General features: G+C 50.5%; 1 protein-coding gene across 4 annotated transcripts in view; it reads right to left on the bottom strand.

The window, feature by feature from the left end:
* NAT8L (N-acetyltransferase 8 like) overlaps positions 1-13,341 on the bottom strand; it is a 29,634-nt gene extending 16,293 nt beyond the window's left edge. For 2 of the 4 annotated variants that reach the window (XR_005265446.2, XM_027455660.3), the window contains exons 1-2: positions 12,782-13,331; positions 11,421-11,585 (exon numbers count right to left, since the gene is read on the bottom strand). Coding sequence is in view for 3 of the 4 variants with exons in the window: in XM_027455660.3 (XP_027311461.1) it covers positions 11,421-11,585; positions 12,782-13,106 (490 nt within the window). In the remaining variant the exon portion in view is untranslated. Of the gene's footprint in view, positions 1-591; positions 10,587-11,118; positions 11,210-11,420; positions 11,586-12,781 lie in introns of those variants that run through there. The other 2 variants (XM_072037835.1, XM_027455662.3) reach the window with 2 other exon arrangements.
* Positions 13,342-15,435: the final 2,094 nt, after the last annotated feature.

Raw genomic sequence — 15,435 nt, forward strand, 5'->3', positions numbered from 1 at the left:
GCTGCACGTGAAACCACAGAAATGGGGTAGAAATGCAGAATTTTGAGGATCGGGTGGATTTTCCCTACTATAAAAGCAACACTAAATATATACAAAACCCCCAATATGAAGAGCAAAATGAAATTAAGAGCAGGTTCCTGACTGAAACAACTCCTTCTGACGTACCAGAGTTTTCCCTAAAACACCGCACACTCATCTCGCAGCTAACTCAAACTGGAGGCAGGTTTACCCCGTGTCACTGCATTTCCCGTTCATGCCACAGGTTTTCTGTAAGGATCAAAGCAGCACGTGGACCTGTGCTGAAGGACGTCCCTAAGCATGCTTTTAACTCCCAACACAGGATAAGGGCTTCAAGCACACGGTTAAGTTAAAGCAAACACTCCACCGAATCTTTAAGCTAAGCTCTCTTGAAGCTCAACTTCAGTAAATGTGGGGAGGGTTGTTTTTTTTTTTTGTGTGTATATATATATATATATATATACACACAAAAATGTGTATATGTATGTATATATATATGTATATATATAAATATATACATATTTGTATATATATATATATATATGTATGTATATATATAAATATATGTATGTATATATATATACACACACAAAAAAAAAATATATATATATTTTCAAATATATATATATATGAGAATTTCACTGAAATCCTCTTTAGCTGTTTGCATTATCCATGAAAAATGTTCCCACTTCTTAAAAAAAAAAAATAACAACCTTGCAGATGCTTTGATGCTTTTCAGAGTACTGAAGGCTCACCAAAAAAGCACTGTAAAACTCGCTGATGGCTTATTTCTGCACAAAAATCTCCGCACAGCTTGATGTTATCCTCTGAACATTCGCAGGTTCTAAAATCAAACCTGACGTGTATTTTCGTAGCCATTAAGTGAACCCAATTGACTGTACAAGCGGCACAAGTTTGAAAAGGTGTTTCAAGAATACCCCTTTGGACTTTTCAAAATAAAAATCCACCTGAACTCTCATTACCACGCCATTCTTACAATACCTTCCCCCCCCACTTGCTTTCCCTCTCTCCCAAGCAACCCCACCCCCAGTGACGTTGTTCCGACGGCGATGACTTTACCAAGACTCTCACGTGGCTGAGCCACTGAATTGTGGTTATGGAAGACAGCAGCTGAGCAGCTGACATGCTTTTACAGCTCTAACCAACCATTATCTAAAATTGGTTAGCGCTTGAAAACGGCAGGTGCTCCAAAACCAGCCCGATTTGAAAAGCTTCTCCTTGTAGCTCTACTAAATACATTATTTGAAATTGAAAGACGGCGTATTTAGGTCTTCCCTGGATTCCCACTTGAAGTGTTACACAGAGTTTCTGATGCTGCTAGCTAGTTCCAGGGAGGAGGAACAGATTTGGCACCTCCAAAAAAAGAACAAAAAGCCCTGATCGTAGCAAAGGACTTTTTACATTTTTTTCCCCCTGCATTCTGACCGTAATAATGATTTTCTACACCCCATTAAAATGATAAGACGGGGTTTTTGGGAAAGAGTCGTTGTGGAAAATGATCAATAGGCCATGTCCAGATACATCTGAGCGAGGCAGGTCGGAGGCTTTAAAGAAGGTGTAAGAAATCCTGTTGTTGGCAGTTCATTTGCCTTCAGGCAAAATGTTCTCTCCCCACCACATGGGTTTATGCGCTGACACACTGTGTTTTCAGCTTAGCAGACACAATATCCTGGTGCTGCTGACTTGTATTTGTTTTCTCATTTTTGTTATTCCGAGCATTTTACCAACAAAAATAAATCCTTGTGCTCACCATGCAGGATATCTGAATGACACGCTATGAAAGAGGAGAACCGCCTGTGGAATGAAATTAAGCACAGGGATGTAAGCACAGAATTTAAAAACATAACAGGGGGAGGAGGGAAAGCTCAGAGACATGCAAAGGGAGGTATTAGTGGTGTGGGACCACCATTTTGGGAACTGCTACAAGTGACAAATGAAGCAAGGGCTGGCCCAGACAAACACACGGCGGAGTTCAGCACAGGGATGGGCAAGAGAGCCAAGCAGGATCCAGAGGAGGAAAACCAAAACCACTGCAGTCTGACACAAGGCTGCAAGAACTTCTTTTCCCCACAAGAACTGCAGTGGCAGGGGAAAAGAAGGGCAAAATGGAAAAAAGCAACAACTGAGAAGCCTCTGTTGGTTCGCCATAGCTGCTGTTACAATTTGTGAGCAGTTTGTGTGACTGCTGGATGCGAGGAGCGCCAGGGAGCCATGCACGGCTGGCCAGCTGGTCCAGCACCCCCACTTCAGCCAGCATCTAGTGCAGAGACCGGGAGCTGTGACTGTAAAAAGCAAATAAAGCTGCACCTCTGATGCTGGTTTCCAAGTCAGGATTCAAGCACGTTGGCAAGAGAGCGCTGGAGCAGCTTGTATAGCAATTACTGGTGATCGAGAGTAAGTCCAGGCAAGTAGTTTACTTAAAAATGCATTTTTTTGTCAATTCAAAACAAGTTACAGGTCTGTCCTGAATTCACCAAAAGTCTTCAGCCAGGAAAAAAAAACACGCATGAAATCCAGACTGGCACTACTCCTGCTCATGGCTCGTCCCCACATCGCTGATGGGCTACTGGGATTTTGGATTGGGTCCCCCCCAACACAATCTCTTTGACTTCTACACCAGGACAAAATGCCTCTATTTATCATTAAAAGGGGGCTGGGATCCAGGTGGTCCCAGCACTGGCTTTGTCTGTAATAATGCCATACAAAAACCGGAGTCCTTACAGCACGGTATTTAGGGTGCCTGTCTGGGAGATAACGTGGCTCTACTGTAATCAGCTTTTTTTTTTTTTTCTTTAAGCATATACCTGGAGCTGGTCTTTGCTTCGTAACAAAGCCCATAGCAAAGCCAAGACTTGTTTCAGGCTGAGGAAAGCATTACATTCACCACTAAATACAGATTTTTGGTTCCTCACAGTGAGCAGAAAAAAAAAAAAAAAAAGAGGGAGCAGTAAACCAGTTTAATTTCAACCAAAACTATTTTCCCTTTCATTTTTCTAGCTCCTGAGCAGAAGAATCATCTTCTCATAAAACCCTGGGTTTTCAGTTTTGCCACTTAGATAAAATCTCCAAGCAGTACATGAATTTTAAGTGACAAAATTGTTACTTGCAAGTTATCACTGCAAGCAGTACCCACTAATGTGAGACCAATGTGTTGCATTTTTCTGTTAGCTTGTATAAGTGTAAACTGTTGCAAATATGATTTATAATAGTAATATCTCACATAGCCATTTAAAATATAAATATACGACACACGTTCCCTGCCACCTGTCTTGAACAGGCTTTAACTCACAGAATCCCTTTTAAAAGCACAAACCCAGCTTGGCTTTAAACTCTGCATGGTCCAGGTCAAAATTTCAGGATTATCCTTTAAGGAACAACACCTTCAGCTCTGGAAAGAAGCAGCCGTCAAGCAGTTATAGAAGATGCTAAATGATACAGGATGTGCTTTCATAAATACTTAATTGATCGCTGGGGTCCAGCGGGTCAATAGACTACTTAGAAGAATGGCTCGAAGCCATCTGTAACAGACACCGTGGCACACACCTGTCTCTAACCCAACCAGCATGAACTGGTTTTGGTGCCTTAATAAAAAGCAAGGCCAAGGCTTCTTGGTGATTCCAGTTTGCCTTTATCACCAAAAAAATCAACAAATCTTGTTATCGGCACCGCTTACAAATGAGGGATTTGTGAATAGAAGCTATGCAAGACGCTCTGCTATCTTTGGATTCGCTTGAAGACTGCTTTCATTAGCCACCTGTCAGGAAAAAAATGATTCCTCAGCTTCCTACGGGGGGGGGTTAAAACAAAAAAAAATGAAAAAAAACTAAAAATATGCTTTGAAGCTCCCTGTTTCACTGATGCAGAAAGAAACAACAAAGGCCACGCATCACGGAACCAGACACTGGCAAAATTCTCCACGAAGCCTCTCCTGCGGATGGAAGAAAGCAGCACAAAGCAGGCTATTATTTGTAACAGATCCTCAGCACTGCATTACCAAACCACAGGCATGGGCTCTGCCATGCCTGTCAGTACCAGCGAGCACCCTGGGGCAGGATTCCCCCGCTGCCATCACCAGCAGCTCGCCCATCTCGGGCCAGGCACGAACCTCCCGGCAGCTGGGAAAAGCCCATTCCCAGCCCAGGGACTTGGATGAAGATTTAAGCCCGCATAAGGAATCTACTGTGAAATTTGGAGAGTTTGGGCTGGTTGAAAATCACTCCGGGTGCTTCGGTATTTATGTAAAAGACTGGTTTTTGGTGTCCCTTCAAAAAAACTTAGAGGCTTTAAGATACAGAGATGATAATTTCTGAAGTATTCAGGCACCTGGCTGTGCACACAGGGATCACAGACACTCCTGAAAAAAAACTAAAAATCTAAATATAATGCCACTGGTGCTTGGGAACAAGATTCCAGCTTGGGCTGCTACTTCCAAAATTCAGGGTAAGAGGGGCTCAGAGCTTCATACTTTTAGATCTCTCGCTGCTAATTAGGTACCCAATGTGGAGCATAAGTTTAGACAATTCTGAAAGCCTTCAGCTGAAACATATTTTGGGGTAATTGTTTAAAATCCCAGCTACTCCAAAGAAAGTGAGAGGAGGAGGAGCCATTGAATGCACAGTTAAACTTGTTGAGAAAGTTCTGTATTCTTCCTTAGGTTTATTCGCTGAGACAGTCACGAGAAGTCATATGCAGCCAAAACATCAGAAACCAACCAACTGTAGAGAAAAAGCAAAAAAAAAAAAAAAAATGCTCAAAGCCAGACAAAACCAGAAGGCCTGATGTTGCTGCCCTGTTCACACTCACAAGCGCAGCTCACGTTTGGCAGTCCTGAGGAGCTAACAGTGCCTAAAAAACTGCTGACGTTCAATTCACACAACTTATTACTTCTTGTTTCACAGATTAATTAAGAGCACTTGCACGTACTGGGTTTTTAAATACCTGCAGACAGAGCTTGCTTTCAGCAGTGCCATACCCCCAAGTCATGGCTACCAATTTAAATACTGCTGCATGAACTGACAGCCACGTCAATTACCTTGAAAGAGAAATTTTGAATGCAAGGGAAAAAAATAGGTTATAGCGCTCTGCAAAATTTACTAGAAAATGTATTTTCATTACATTTTGACATGGGAACGTGCCAAAGCTAGTGGATCTGAAGCGAGGTCTATTTTTGTCTTATGGATATGCATGTTGAGGAGTGGGGTTGTGCATATGTTCCTACTCCAGTAATAAAGAAATGAAAGGAGAGGGGAGCAAGGCTGCAGTGGCTTCCCCATGAACGTGTTTATCCCATTTGTGTCTGCGCTACAGTCCTGAAGAAGCCAGACAATTTCAGTTTTCCCATGGGCAACCCTCTATTTACAGCATTACTCTTCAAGATTGGAAGTTGTGCACTGCCTAAGCATGCCTAAAACAAGAAAAAACCTCTGAAGACCCAGGCATCACCACCCCCTTCAGCCACGTAAACCCACTACAGCCCCACCAGGTGCTTATCAGCATGAGCACAGGGTTGGGGCAGGGCTTGCTGAGATACCAGAGCAGCTAGGGGCCAGCAGAGCCAGTGTGTCCGTGCTGGGTCTTGTGCTGGAGAAAGCCCTGGGGACGTTCAGCCTCAGGAACGTGGCAGGGGGTGGCATGGCAAGGTGTCAGGTCTGTCCCACGTGGGCTCCCGATGACCACAGCAGCAGAGGACCTCGCATGTGGAGCACTAATCATGTCAGAAGAGGTAGCTTTTGGGAGCAGCAACCTGACTTTAATGACATTTTACATGATGCAAATAATAAAATATTTTGGTCAATTACCAACACCAGACAACACACATCCCTAGCACTTGGAAACATGAGCTGCTGTTTATTGCTTCCCGAGTTCAGCTCAAGACAGGCACTGAGTGTGAGAAATACCAGAGCAGGCAGTTCCAGTTCAGCTAAGGTGTAAGTAACCAAAAAACGACGCTGGGAATTGTTAAGCACTCTTCTAGCAGGAGGCCAGTCTGAAATATCTTCAGTGCATTTTATAGCGGAAAGCATTGTGTCTGAAGCTCTCTCATCCTAATCTTGCAAGATCTCTCTGATGTGCAGATCTCATCTCTTGAAGCATCACCATTGAATGGCCGAGATGCCACCACTGAAGACACTTAGAAGAAAGGCCCTTCAACTCCAAAAGATGAGACCTGACCTCCACTCCCAGCTCTGGTGGGAGCAGAGCTGAGAAATGCTGCGGCTGGGATCAGGACACAGCCTCTCCTCTGGGTTTTCTACACCCACTCCAAGCCCCAGGCTGGACTCCCCAGCTCTCCGTGAGCAGCGGCACGCACGAAAATCCTGACCCACGACAGCCAGTGCAGGGGTTTGGCAGATGCCCGAGGTCAGGGCGCTGCAAAGCCAGCAAGAAATGCTGGAGATAGGGATGCCTTAGATTCCTGCTGCCTCTCGGGCATGGGCAAGCAGGGCAGGGCTCTCCAAAAACACATTCCTGCACTGGGAAGCAGCAGCCCCGAGCCCCCTCCCGGGGTCAGGTAACTAAGCCCTGGCTTTGCAAAGCAAGAGCTGCTCTATTCTTTCAAAACAATGTTATCAGCGGGCAGCGTCCCTCCTGCTTATCTGGCGGCTCAGCTGCTTGCTGAGTTACCCAGAATGTGGAAGAACTGGAGCCTGGGGGGCTCCATCCACCTCCCTGCCGCAGGCCATCGCCCCCACCATGGGGAGGAACCCCCCTGGCTTGCACAGGGTGAGGCAGAGCAACCACAGCTCCCAGACCAAGGGTCCTCCCAAGGTGGTCCCTGTATTTTCCTCATGGTCCCCACACTGGCCTGGTACCCCAAAACACCAGCATGCCCAGGGAAGAAGGGCAAGCCAAGATGGGGCCACTCACCCCACCAGCGCCCTCCAGGTTTGGCAGCATAGAAATTGCAAAATTTCTCAGCCAGGTGCTCGTCTCCTCACATGCTCCTGGGGTCAGCCCTTCTGGTGTCAGCTCCGCTCTCTGGCATGAAAAGCCCTGTGCCCAGCCCAAGAGCACAACTGAAATACCCATTCTGCAGCCAGATGTCCCACTGAACACAAGAAGTGCCTGGAAAGGAGCAGGGCTGCCATGAGCAGGGTGTCACCTCCTCACAAACCCTCTCTGAGCCCACCCCAGGTGGCATCCCAGGAGGACATGAGCCCGGGATCTCTGCTGAGAAGGGCAGGACGTCTCTCTTTTGGGCCACCTGAGAGACATGCTGCCCATGAGCAGCAGGGATTGTACCCTCATGAGCCATCCCTGTTTTAGGATACCAGCATAACCTATTCATGTACCAGGCGTGATGGAAACCCACGCTGCCCTGCCCATCAGGACAGCTGCCTCCCTGTACACAACTAGCAAGGAGAAAGTCCAAGATGGGGACTCACAGGAGGTGGCAGAACCGCTCCCTCCAGCCCTGCCCACACCACCACAGAGCGATGGCTGCAGACACGCAGCCACCACCAAAAACCACAGCTGCCAGCCTGGCGTGTTGAACCTAACCCAATATATCCCGCAGCAACTCCTCAGCTTAATCGGCTGCACTACACAAGGCAGATGCCCTCAGGCCTCCACCAGCTCTAGTAGCCACAGCTCTTCAAGTCACCTGCCCGTCCTGCTGGGGCAGAGGCCTACAAGGAGATCTTCACACTACCACCACCACACGCACCCATACAGCAGGTCAGGACAGACAGCAGCAGGAGATGAGGCCTGAAACTACCACAAGAAGACACGTCTGTTCATCCACAGAAGCTCTGCTCATTCGGGAGGGCAGCGGTTTCACGCCAGAAGCAAGGAGCTCTGGTTTCCATCAGCACTCCAGCGGAGACCTCAACCTCGCAAGAATCTTTCCAACACACAAACCACCGCAAAAATACACAAAACAACCAACTGTGACAGAAGCTTGAAGAGACGCTGTAAAATTGATTAGTCGACAAAACCATCAGACCATAAAAGAAGCTCCAGCTGTGCTCCTCTTATTTGCGTAGAGCCCTGCCTCCTGCATTTCTCTATTTAAAATTAATATATTTTTTTTTCATTTACTAGAGCCCAAGTTACTCTGGTTGACAATTAAGCCCATTATCCAATTCCTTCCTTTTCTACCGCCCCAGTGCCTTTTTTTTTTATATAAAGAAAATAAAAGCCACTAGTAAGTGCTACTTTAAACGAAAAATGCAAGCTAACGAAGAGCTTGCGAAGGCTGGGCCATTCAATCCTCTGTTTAAGATCCCGATCCAGCACACAACTCAACACCAACAACTCCTTTGAAGTCAACAGCAATTCAAGTCAATCCACTGCCTAAGAGCTTAGTTAAACTCTGGCCCAAATCTTCTGCCAGAATCTTGGTGTAAGTGTAGGAGGACAAGAGAAAACAAAGATTTAAATTTTGGCTAGTGTACTTCAGCAAAATCACTGTCAGCACATATTTTTCAGTTCATACAAAACCCAGTGGAGGAAATTTAAGACAATAACTAACTTGGAGACTAGTGGGTCAGAAAAACTACAGCAGAAAAAAAAAAAATATTTGAAAGGCAAGTACCACTAATTGTTAATCTTGGTGCTTATGACAACCCACTACAAACTGCGACCTTTCAGTTCTTGCTCTTAAACTGACCCATGATTTGCACAGCCTGCAAGAATGCTTCAGCAAAACCACCAGGAATGACCCATTTCAGTAATTAAAATATTTCAGTAGTTAAAATATTTCCTCCCCAGAGACACCTGCCTGACCAGAGGCTGTTTGCTGTTGATGCTCTGCACAACAGAACCCTGACCCAGGTACTGCAAGCAGCACACGGCAAACACCAGTTCTTCATGCCATGGATGCCAAGAGCAAAACCTTGGTTTAGCCCTGACCAGCATCCTGATCAGAGACCTTGAGACCACGTCCCAGCTCTACAGTTGCGCCTGTCACCATGAGAAGCAAGAATTTGTAAACCCACCATGGCAATGCTCCCTTCCTCTGTCTTCTGTGTTGAGAAAAAAAAATCAGCACATAAATAAAGATGCTTCAAAGGAGTGAGAAGTTGCCTGGTCATGCTCCCAGCTGAAGCCAGGCCAACCTGAAGTCACATCAGGTTCGTTTTACCTCGTCTAGTCGAGCTCTCAGTATCTACAGCGTCCCTGGGCCCCTGTCCCAGCATCTGATTAACCTCCCTGTGACAACTTCTTCCCTAACACCCAACTGAGAAAGTTTTCAGTAATATCTAAGTTGGAACAATAGGCATTGCTTACGAGAATGAGCCCTTCTTGTTCCCACTGCAATAATTTATGTCTGCGTGCTAATTTGCAAACTGTCACAATAAAAGACAAACTTGGAAGTTGTTCTATTGTCATTGCTGTCCTTTGTGCAGGGACTGGGGGAGCTGATGTGGCACATTACTGCCTGTTCTCAGGACATTTAAATAAGCAGTGCAAGTGCTAAGCCTCAGAAGTACGTGGAACCAGAGGCTTTTTCAAGACAACTGTCCTTATGCTGCTGTCTTATAGGGAAGAAATACAACTGTATTTGGGGGGAAATGGGTGCAGAGGGCTGGGTTCATGCCTCGTGTGACAGCACCATGCAACATCACGGCACGGGGATAAGAACCATGCAAAGTGGCACCACGGGTGGAGTCAGTCCTGCCAGCCTCCCCTTGGCTTTACCTCATTACGACCCCAGCCAACTTGTGTAATACTACTATCATCAAGCACCTTTCACAAGCACCAACGATCCCATAAATCTGCTTTTTATGGCATGGCAGAAGCCTAATTACACATGATTAAATTCTGTCAAAAATTAAAGCCCACACACTCGCTCTAAAATTGAAACCAGCCCTGTTAGGTCTCAAATAAAAGCAACACGAATGGTTCAAAGGCATGTTGTCAGTGAGGCTGATCTGTATTACGTTCCTGATCCAAAACAAGCTGGGGGCGTTCCTGACTCTTCATGTGAGCCCGTTTGGTTTATTTTCTACAAATGCTGGTGTTACAAATGCCGGAGCTTGGTTCCACACCCAGCCTGGAATGGCACAAACCCCAAGCCCCAAGGACAGACGTGGCTCAAACACCTCGGAAACCCGCACCGCCTGCTCTTGTTCCCCTGCAGTTCCCCACTGCCTCCTCCAGCACTGGGCTTTGTCGAGCCTCAGCACAGAGCTTCGGGAGCGTTTTGCCACACGCCCTTTTAGTTTTGTGACAACAGCTTGAAGGAAGATTGCGCTTTTTAAGGACACGTGAGCTACATGCAAGTTACACACTGTTTCACTGTGAATTAAATACAACCCCTGTGTAAGATGGAACAAGATCTGCATGAGATGTGTGCTGTGACAGGGAACAAAATCTGAAGGAAGCACTGTTAGGACAGTTTGAGGCTTTTATTACAGGACGAGCATCATTCTAGGTAAATGCAATATCAGAAGTGAGAGGAAGGAAAGTTTGCAGCTGTGGCATGTCCTATTAGTCCTCTAGAAGTGACCAGGAGGAGAGCCTCAGGGAGAGATCTGTCACACGTGGGGAACAGCAATGATGCAGCGAAAACAGTCCCATGGAAAAACAACTGGGTAGGTACCCTGAGAAAACAGAGATTAACGCAGGTGCCTGGCATCACCTCGCTCTCACAGCTCTCCACGGCCACAAAAAGCAAACCTCAGACCCCCTGATTTCAGGAGACAGCCCAGGTAGCCCCCTTGCTCTGGTTCTCAACACGGGTGTACGCCTCCAGAAAGGAAACAGCACCTTCCCTGCCTGACAAATTGTGAGGCGCCTTAGTTTATTATAGTTAATCATGTAAGAGAGTCTCTGCAGCTTAATGAGCAAACATTAGCATTAGGTATTATGCTTTTAATTACATGCATGTACATAACAAATGGATGGAGGCAGAATCCCTTTACATACCTGATCTGTGCCTCTTCCAAAACACTTGCGTTAAGGAAGGTTCTTCTTAAATAATACAAGAAAACGTGCACAAACCCTAAAATGGGCTACGCATTTGGGCTAAGAGACCTTTATCTCCCCTTCTTCCCACTCTGAGACCAGCTCCCATGCATGAGGAGCACAGAAACACCCAGGACAAGAAGGGGGCAGACAGCCTGCAGTAATTACCTGCACTGGGGGGGACGCAGTGCAGCAAGCCCCCAGCAACCATACCCCATCCCTTGGGTGCAGATGGATGCTGCAGAGGATGACTGGACATCTTAGGGAGGGGAAAAAAAATAAATAATAAAAAAAAGGGGGCTGGATTTGGGATTTGTGCCTGGTGTGGCTAAAGAGCTGCATTCTGGTGATTCTGGTGACTTTTGAGCTTGCTCAGTGCTGCTGACAGGAGGCAAAGGCGCCAGCAGCACGGAGCAGCCATGTTCCCCAGCAGGGCGGGGGAAGGCTCCCCCCGGGGCACTCGGACTCACCTGGCGGTTTCATGTAATATTGCTCAATATCGGACATGTCCGTATGCAGCGCACAATCGAGATAGTGGAGGATAACTTTTCTACTGAAGTAGTACCTCATGCCCATCAGAAAGATGGGCAAACAGCAGGTCAGCAGGAAGGACTTGGTCACAACAAAGCATATTACTATGGAGATAAGGAAGAGAAATAAACGATACCTGTCAGAAAAGAGAATTTAGTGTTGATTTCGGAATACAAACTCATTTACAAAAAAAATAAATTAATTAAAAGAGCACAGACAAAATAGACATTTGCACACGCAACCACGGCGCAATTCACGCTCTCGGGACTATGGAGCCGAGCGTGCGGCGTCCCCGGGGCTGGGATGCCGGGGGGGAGAGGGGATGCTGGGGGGGCCCCAGACCCCACTTCTCCCCACACCCAGCAAGGCTAAGAAGCAGCTGAGGGGGGAAGACGGCAGGCTGCAGGCACGCTGCTCCGCAGCCATGTGTTTTCCACTGCGGCATTACTATTTCCAGCCCGGGGAAGCAGTGACTGCCGGGGGAGCCACGGCACCCTGCCCACCTCAATGCTTTGGGGGTGGGGGGGGCCTGCAAGACTCAACGGGGGCTTCTGTGGGTGCCCCTTTGTTGGTGGGTTCCCCCAGCACGACTCCTGCTGAGCCCCCCGCACCTCGCTACCTGCTGGGGGTCCCCCTCCAACACAGGGCCTCTTCCCACAGGGCATGGGGGGGGGGCATCTGCAGCCACCAAGGGCACGAGAAACCACCCTGGGGGGTACATTTTGGGGTGTGAGGGGGTCACACGTTCTTATTTGCACATGCGGGGCTCTCGTCAATATTCGCACGAGGGGCGCGCATTATCGCGGATGATTATGGGGGGGCGCACCTTGCGGGGGTTATTTTGGGCATGCAACCCCAGGAGACGACCCCCCCCCACCCCAAAAAAAAAACACACTGGGGGGGGGTGGGGGGAGCGCTCCCGGCTGTCTCCAAGCAACAGCGGCACGCGGCGGCCCCCCCAAATCCCCCCCGCGCGGGGCTGCGCGGGGGCGGTGCGCTGAGCGCCGGGAAGCGCGCACCGCTCCCCTCCACCGCGCAACCCTCTCTGCGTCCCCCCCCCAATCCCAACCACGAAATAACCTCAAGGACAGCTCTACCCGCATCCCAACGACCCCCACAAATGCCTCTTTTCCCTAAAAACCCGCGCAGGGCTGCGGCTCACCCCCTAAAAACCACCCCCCCCCCTTGGCTGCGCTGCGCCCTCCGCAGCGCTGCGGCTCCGCGGCGCTCCCTCCCCAATCTCTCCCCCCCCCACACCCCCCAACACCATTTTTTGGGACCCCCCCAAGCAGGCACTCACCCGCCAGCAGCCCGTAGAGCAGCTGAGTGAGGGGCTGCTGCTTTAACCCCCTGAAGGCCGTGTTGGGGATCCGCTCCATGATGCCCTCGTAGAAGATGCGGCGCACCACCTCCTGCTCGGAGGGGTGGAATTCGCGGATGTACACGTTGTCGCGCCTGGGCTCCTCTTTGGGGGGGCTGAGGGGAGCAGAGGGGGTGCCCGACAAAGTGGGCCACATCTGGGAGGACGAAACAATGATCGTGTCTTTTTTGGAGCCCGGGATCGAGTCATGGTCTTCCGCCACGATCTTGGTCTCACAAACCATCTTGGGAGACAGACAATGCATGCAAACTGCCCGCGGGGAGGGGAAGGAGGAGAAAAACGGGGGAGGAGGGAAAAAAAAAAAAAAAAGGGAAAGAAAAGGGGGAAAAAAAAAAGGGGGGGAAGGGGGTGGGGGGGAAGGAGCGGGGCTCGGAGCAGGGCCGGAGACCCGCCAGGCAGCGGCGGGGGCTGCGCGGGGCGCGGAGCGGCGCGGCCGGGCGGGATGGGAGAAAGGAGCTGCGCTGCATTTTGGAGAGGCATTTATAGGGCGGGGGGGCCGCGGGTCCCCGGGGTCCTAGAGCCCCCCGCATTGGCTGCAAGGGGTCGCCATGTGATCGGGGGGGGCGGGCCGCCTCCCCCCCCACCTCCCACCCACCCTACACGCCCCCCCCCCCTCCTCTCCTCTCCTGTCCTTTCCGAGCAGTCCAGCCGCTTGCAAATTACTACGGCGGGGAATTTGGGGAGGGGGGGTGATGATTTTCGCGTGGGGCCGCGGTGGAAAATACACGCGTGGGGGTGCGGGGGGGGGGCTGGTTGCGGGAGGGGCTGTGGGTTTTATTCGAGCGTTTTCTGGAAGGGGCGCTGCGGGTGCGCGCAGCTCCACGGGTGGACGCGAACGCGGGTGGGGGCGCGGGGGTTGGGGAGGGGAGGAAGGTGGCGATGTCCCCGTGTCCCCGCGGGTTGCGGCAGCGTGGGCGCTCCGTGGTGAGTCACTGCACCGCGGGGGCGTGTGTGTGTGTGTGTCCCCCTCCCGGGCCGGAATAACACAGCCCCGCATCAATCCCCTCTCCCCACGCCCCCTCCCCACGCCGCATCTTTGCCCCGGCTTCCTCCCCCCCGAGCCCGCAACTTTTATTTTTTTTTTTCCCTGCCGTGCCCACGCTGCGCGGGGAGAGGGGGCGGGGGGATGCGCAGGGAGGAGGAGGAGGAGGAGGAGGAGGAGGAGGAAGATGGGCTCCTCCTCTTCGCAGGACCCGAAAAGCTTCGGCCTCTCCCGGTTGGAACCGGCCGGCATCTGCCCCAGGCATGCGCCGTGCGCGGCCGGTGCGGGATGCGGGGATGCTGCGGGGATGCTGCGGGGATGCTGAGCTCCCCCCCACCCGCACCTCGGGGTCCTCCCCCTCCTCGGCCCGCTGCCGGGGCGCTGCAGAGGCCTCTCCTCCCGCTGGCTGCCCCCCCCGGGGGCTCCGCTTGAGCCCCCACCCTGTGGGGTGCAGCCCCGCGCACCCCAAAAGTTTCATCCTTGGAGGCGCACCTGCGAGTCCAGCCCCTTGGCAGGTGGCCCCCTTGCACCCAGCCCCCCCAGAGGCAGCCCCCCGAGAGCTTCATCTGTGTCCCCCCACCCAGTGCATGTCCACATGTCCTGCCATGCTGCCAGCACCCCATGGGGTTTGTGGGGCTCCCGTGGGGTGTTCTGTGGTCGATGGAGGCTTTGCTTCCAGCTGCTTGAGCCACCCGCGGGGACTTCACGGGGTTTTTGTTGCTTCGCTTTTTGATTAAAAAAGCTCAGAAGTGAGATTACGGAGGGGAGAGGGGGAAAGATTAGGTAAGGGCTTGGAAACCTTCCCACCCAGGAGCCCCCTGGCAGCTCCTCCTCGGGTGGCTGAGGGACCCACTCGTGGCCAGACGCCGCAGCGCTGCCAGCCTGCTCGCAGGGGCTGGCACGGCCTCGCAGCAGGCTCGGGTGCTCGCAGAGTTCCCATTCCTATCGAGCGTCTCCTGCAACTGCAGCCAGAGCATCCCACTGCTCCCGAAGCCTGCAACTGCCCAGAGATCAGAGTGTGGTTATAAAAAGTGGCACCAGGCAGGGCTCTCCGTGCAGTGGCCGGGCTGTAACACCAAGAGAGCAGCATCTCCCGAGGGAGAGGAGCCTCCTCCAGAAAGATCTCCCCGATGGGGAGAGGCGAGACATGCGGCATCCCCACGTCCCCTGCTGTGTCTCACCCTCAGCACAGATCGGCTCCTGCACTCAGGAGACACCTGGCAGTCCCAAATTTGCCAACGTAAAGCCAAAGAGGCTGTGGGTAAGGAAAAAAAAAAAAAAAAAGCCACAACAGGGCAGTGTTCGCTTTCACATTCTGAGAGCTTAAGGCCAAAGATAGGAGATGGCTGTTTTAAAAATATAATTCAAATAACGCTGGGTTCCATATGCCTGGGTTAAGCAGGCATTTATTTTTGTTTGATCCTTTCTAGTCAGATATGCTGCTAATTTATGAAATAACTACAGTAATGAAGCCAACCCGATCCTTCAAAAAACACCGCTGCGGTTATGTAACAGCCAGGAAAGCTCCCAGTTCCAGTCCCAGTCTATGGGCCCGAGTGTTTGCGGATGAGTTATTTTTAGAAAGGCTCCA

The sequence above is a fragment of the Anas platyrhynchos genome, chromosome 4, assembly GCF_047663525.1.
Source record: "Anas platyrhynchos isolate ZD024472 breed Pekin duck chromosome 4, IASCAAS_PekinDuck_T2T, whole genome shotgun sequence".
Taxonomy (NCBI): domain Eukaryota; kingdom Metazoa; phylum Chordata; class Aves; order Anseriformes; family Anatidae; genus Anas; species Anas platyrhynchos.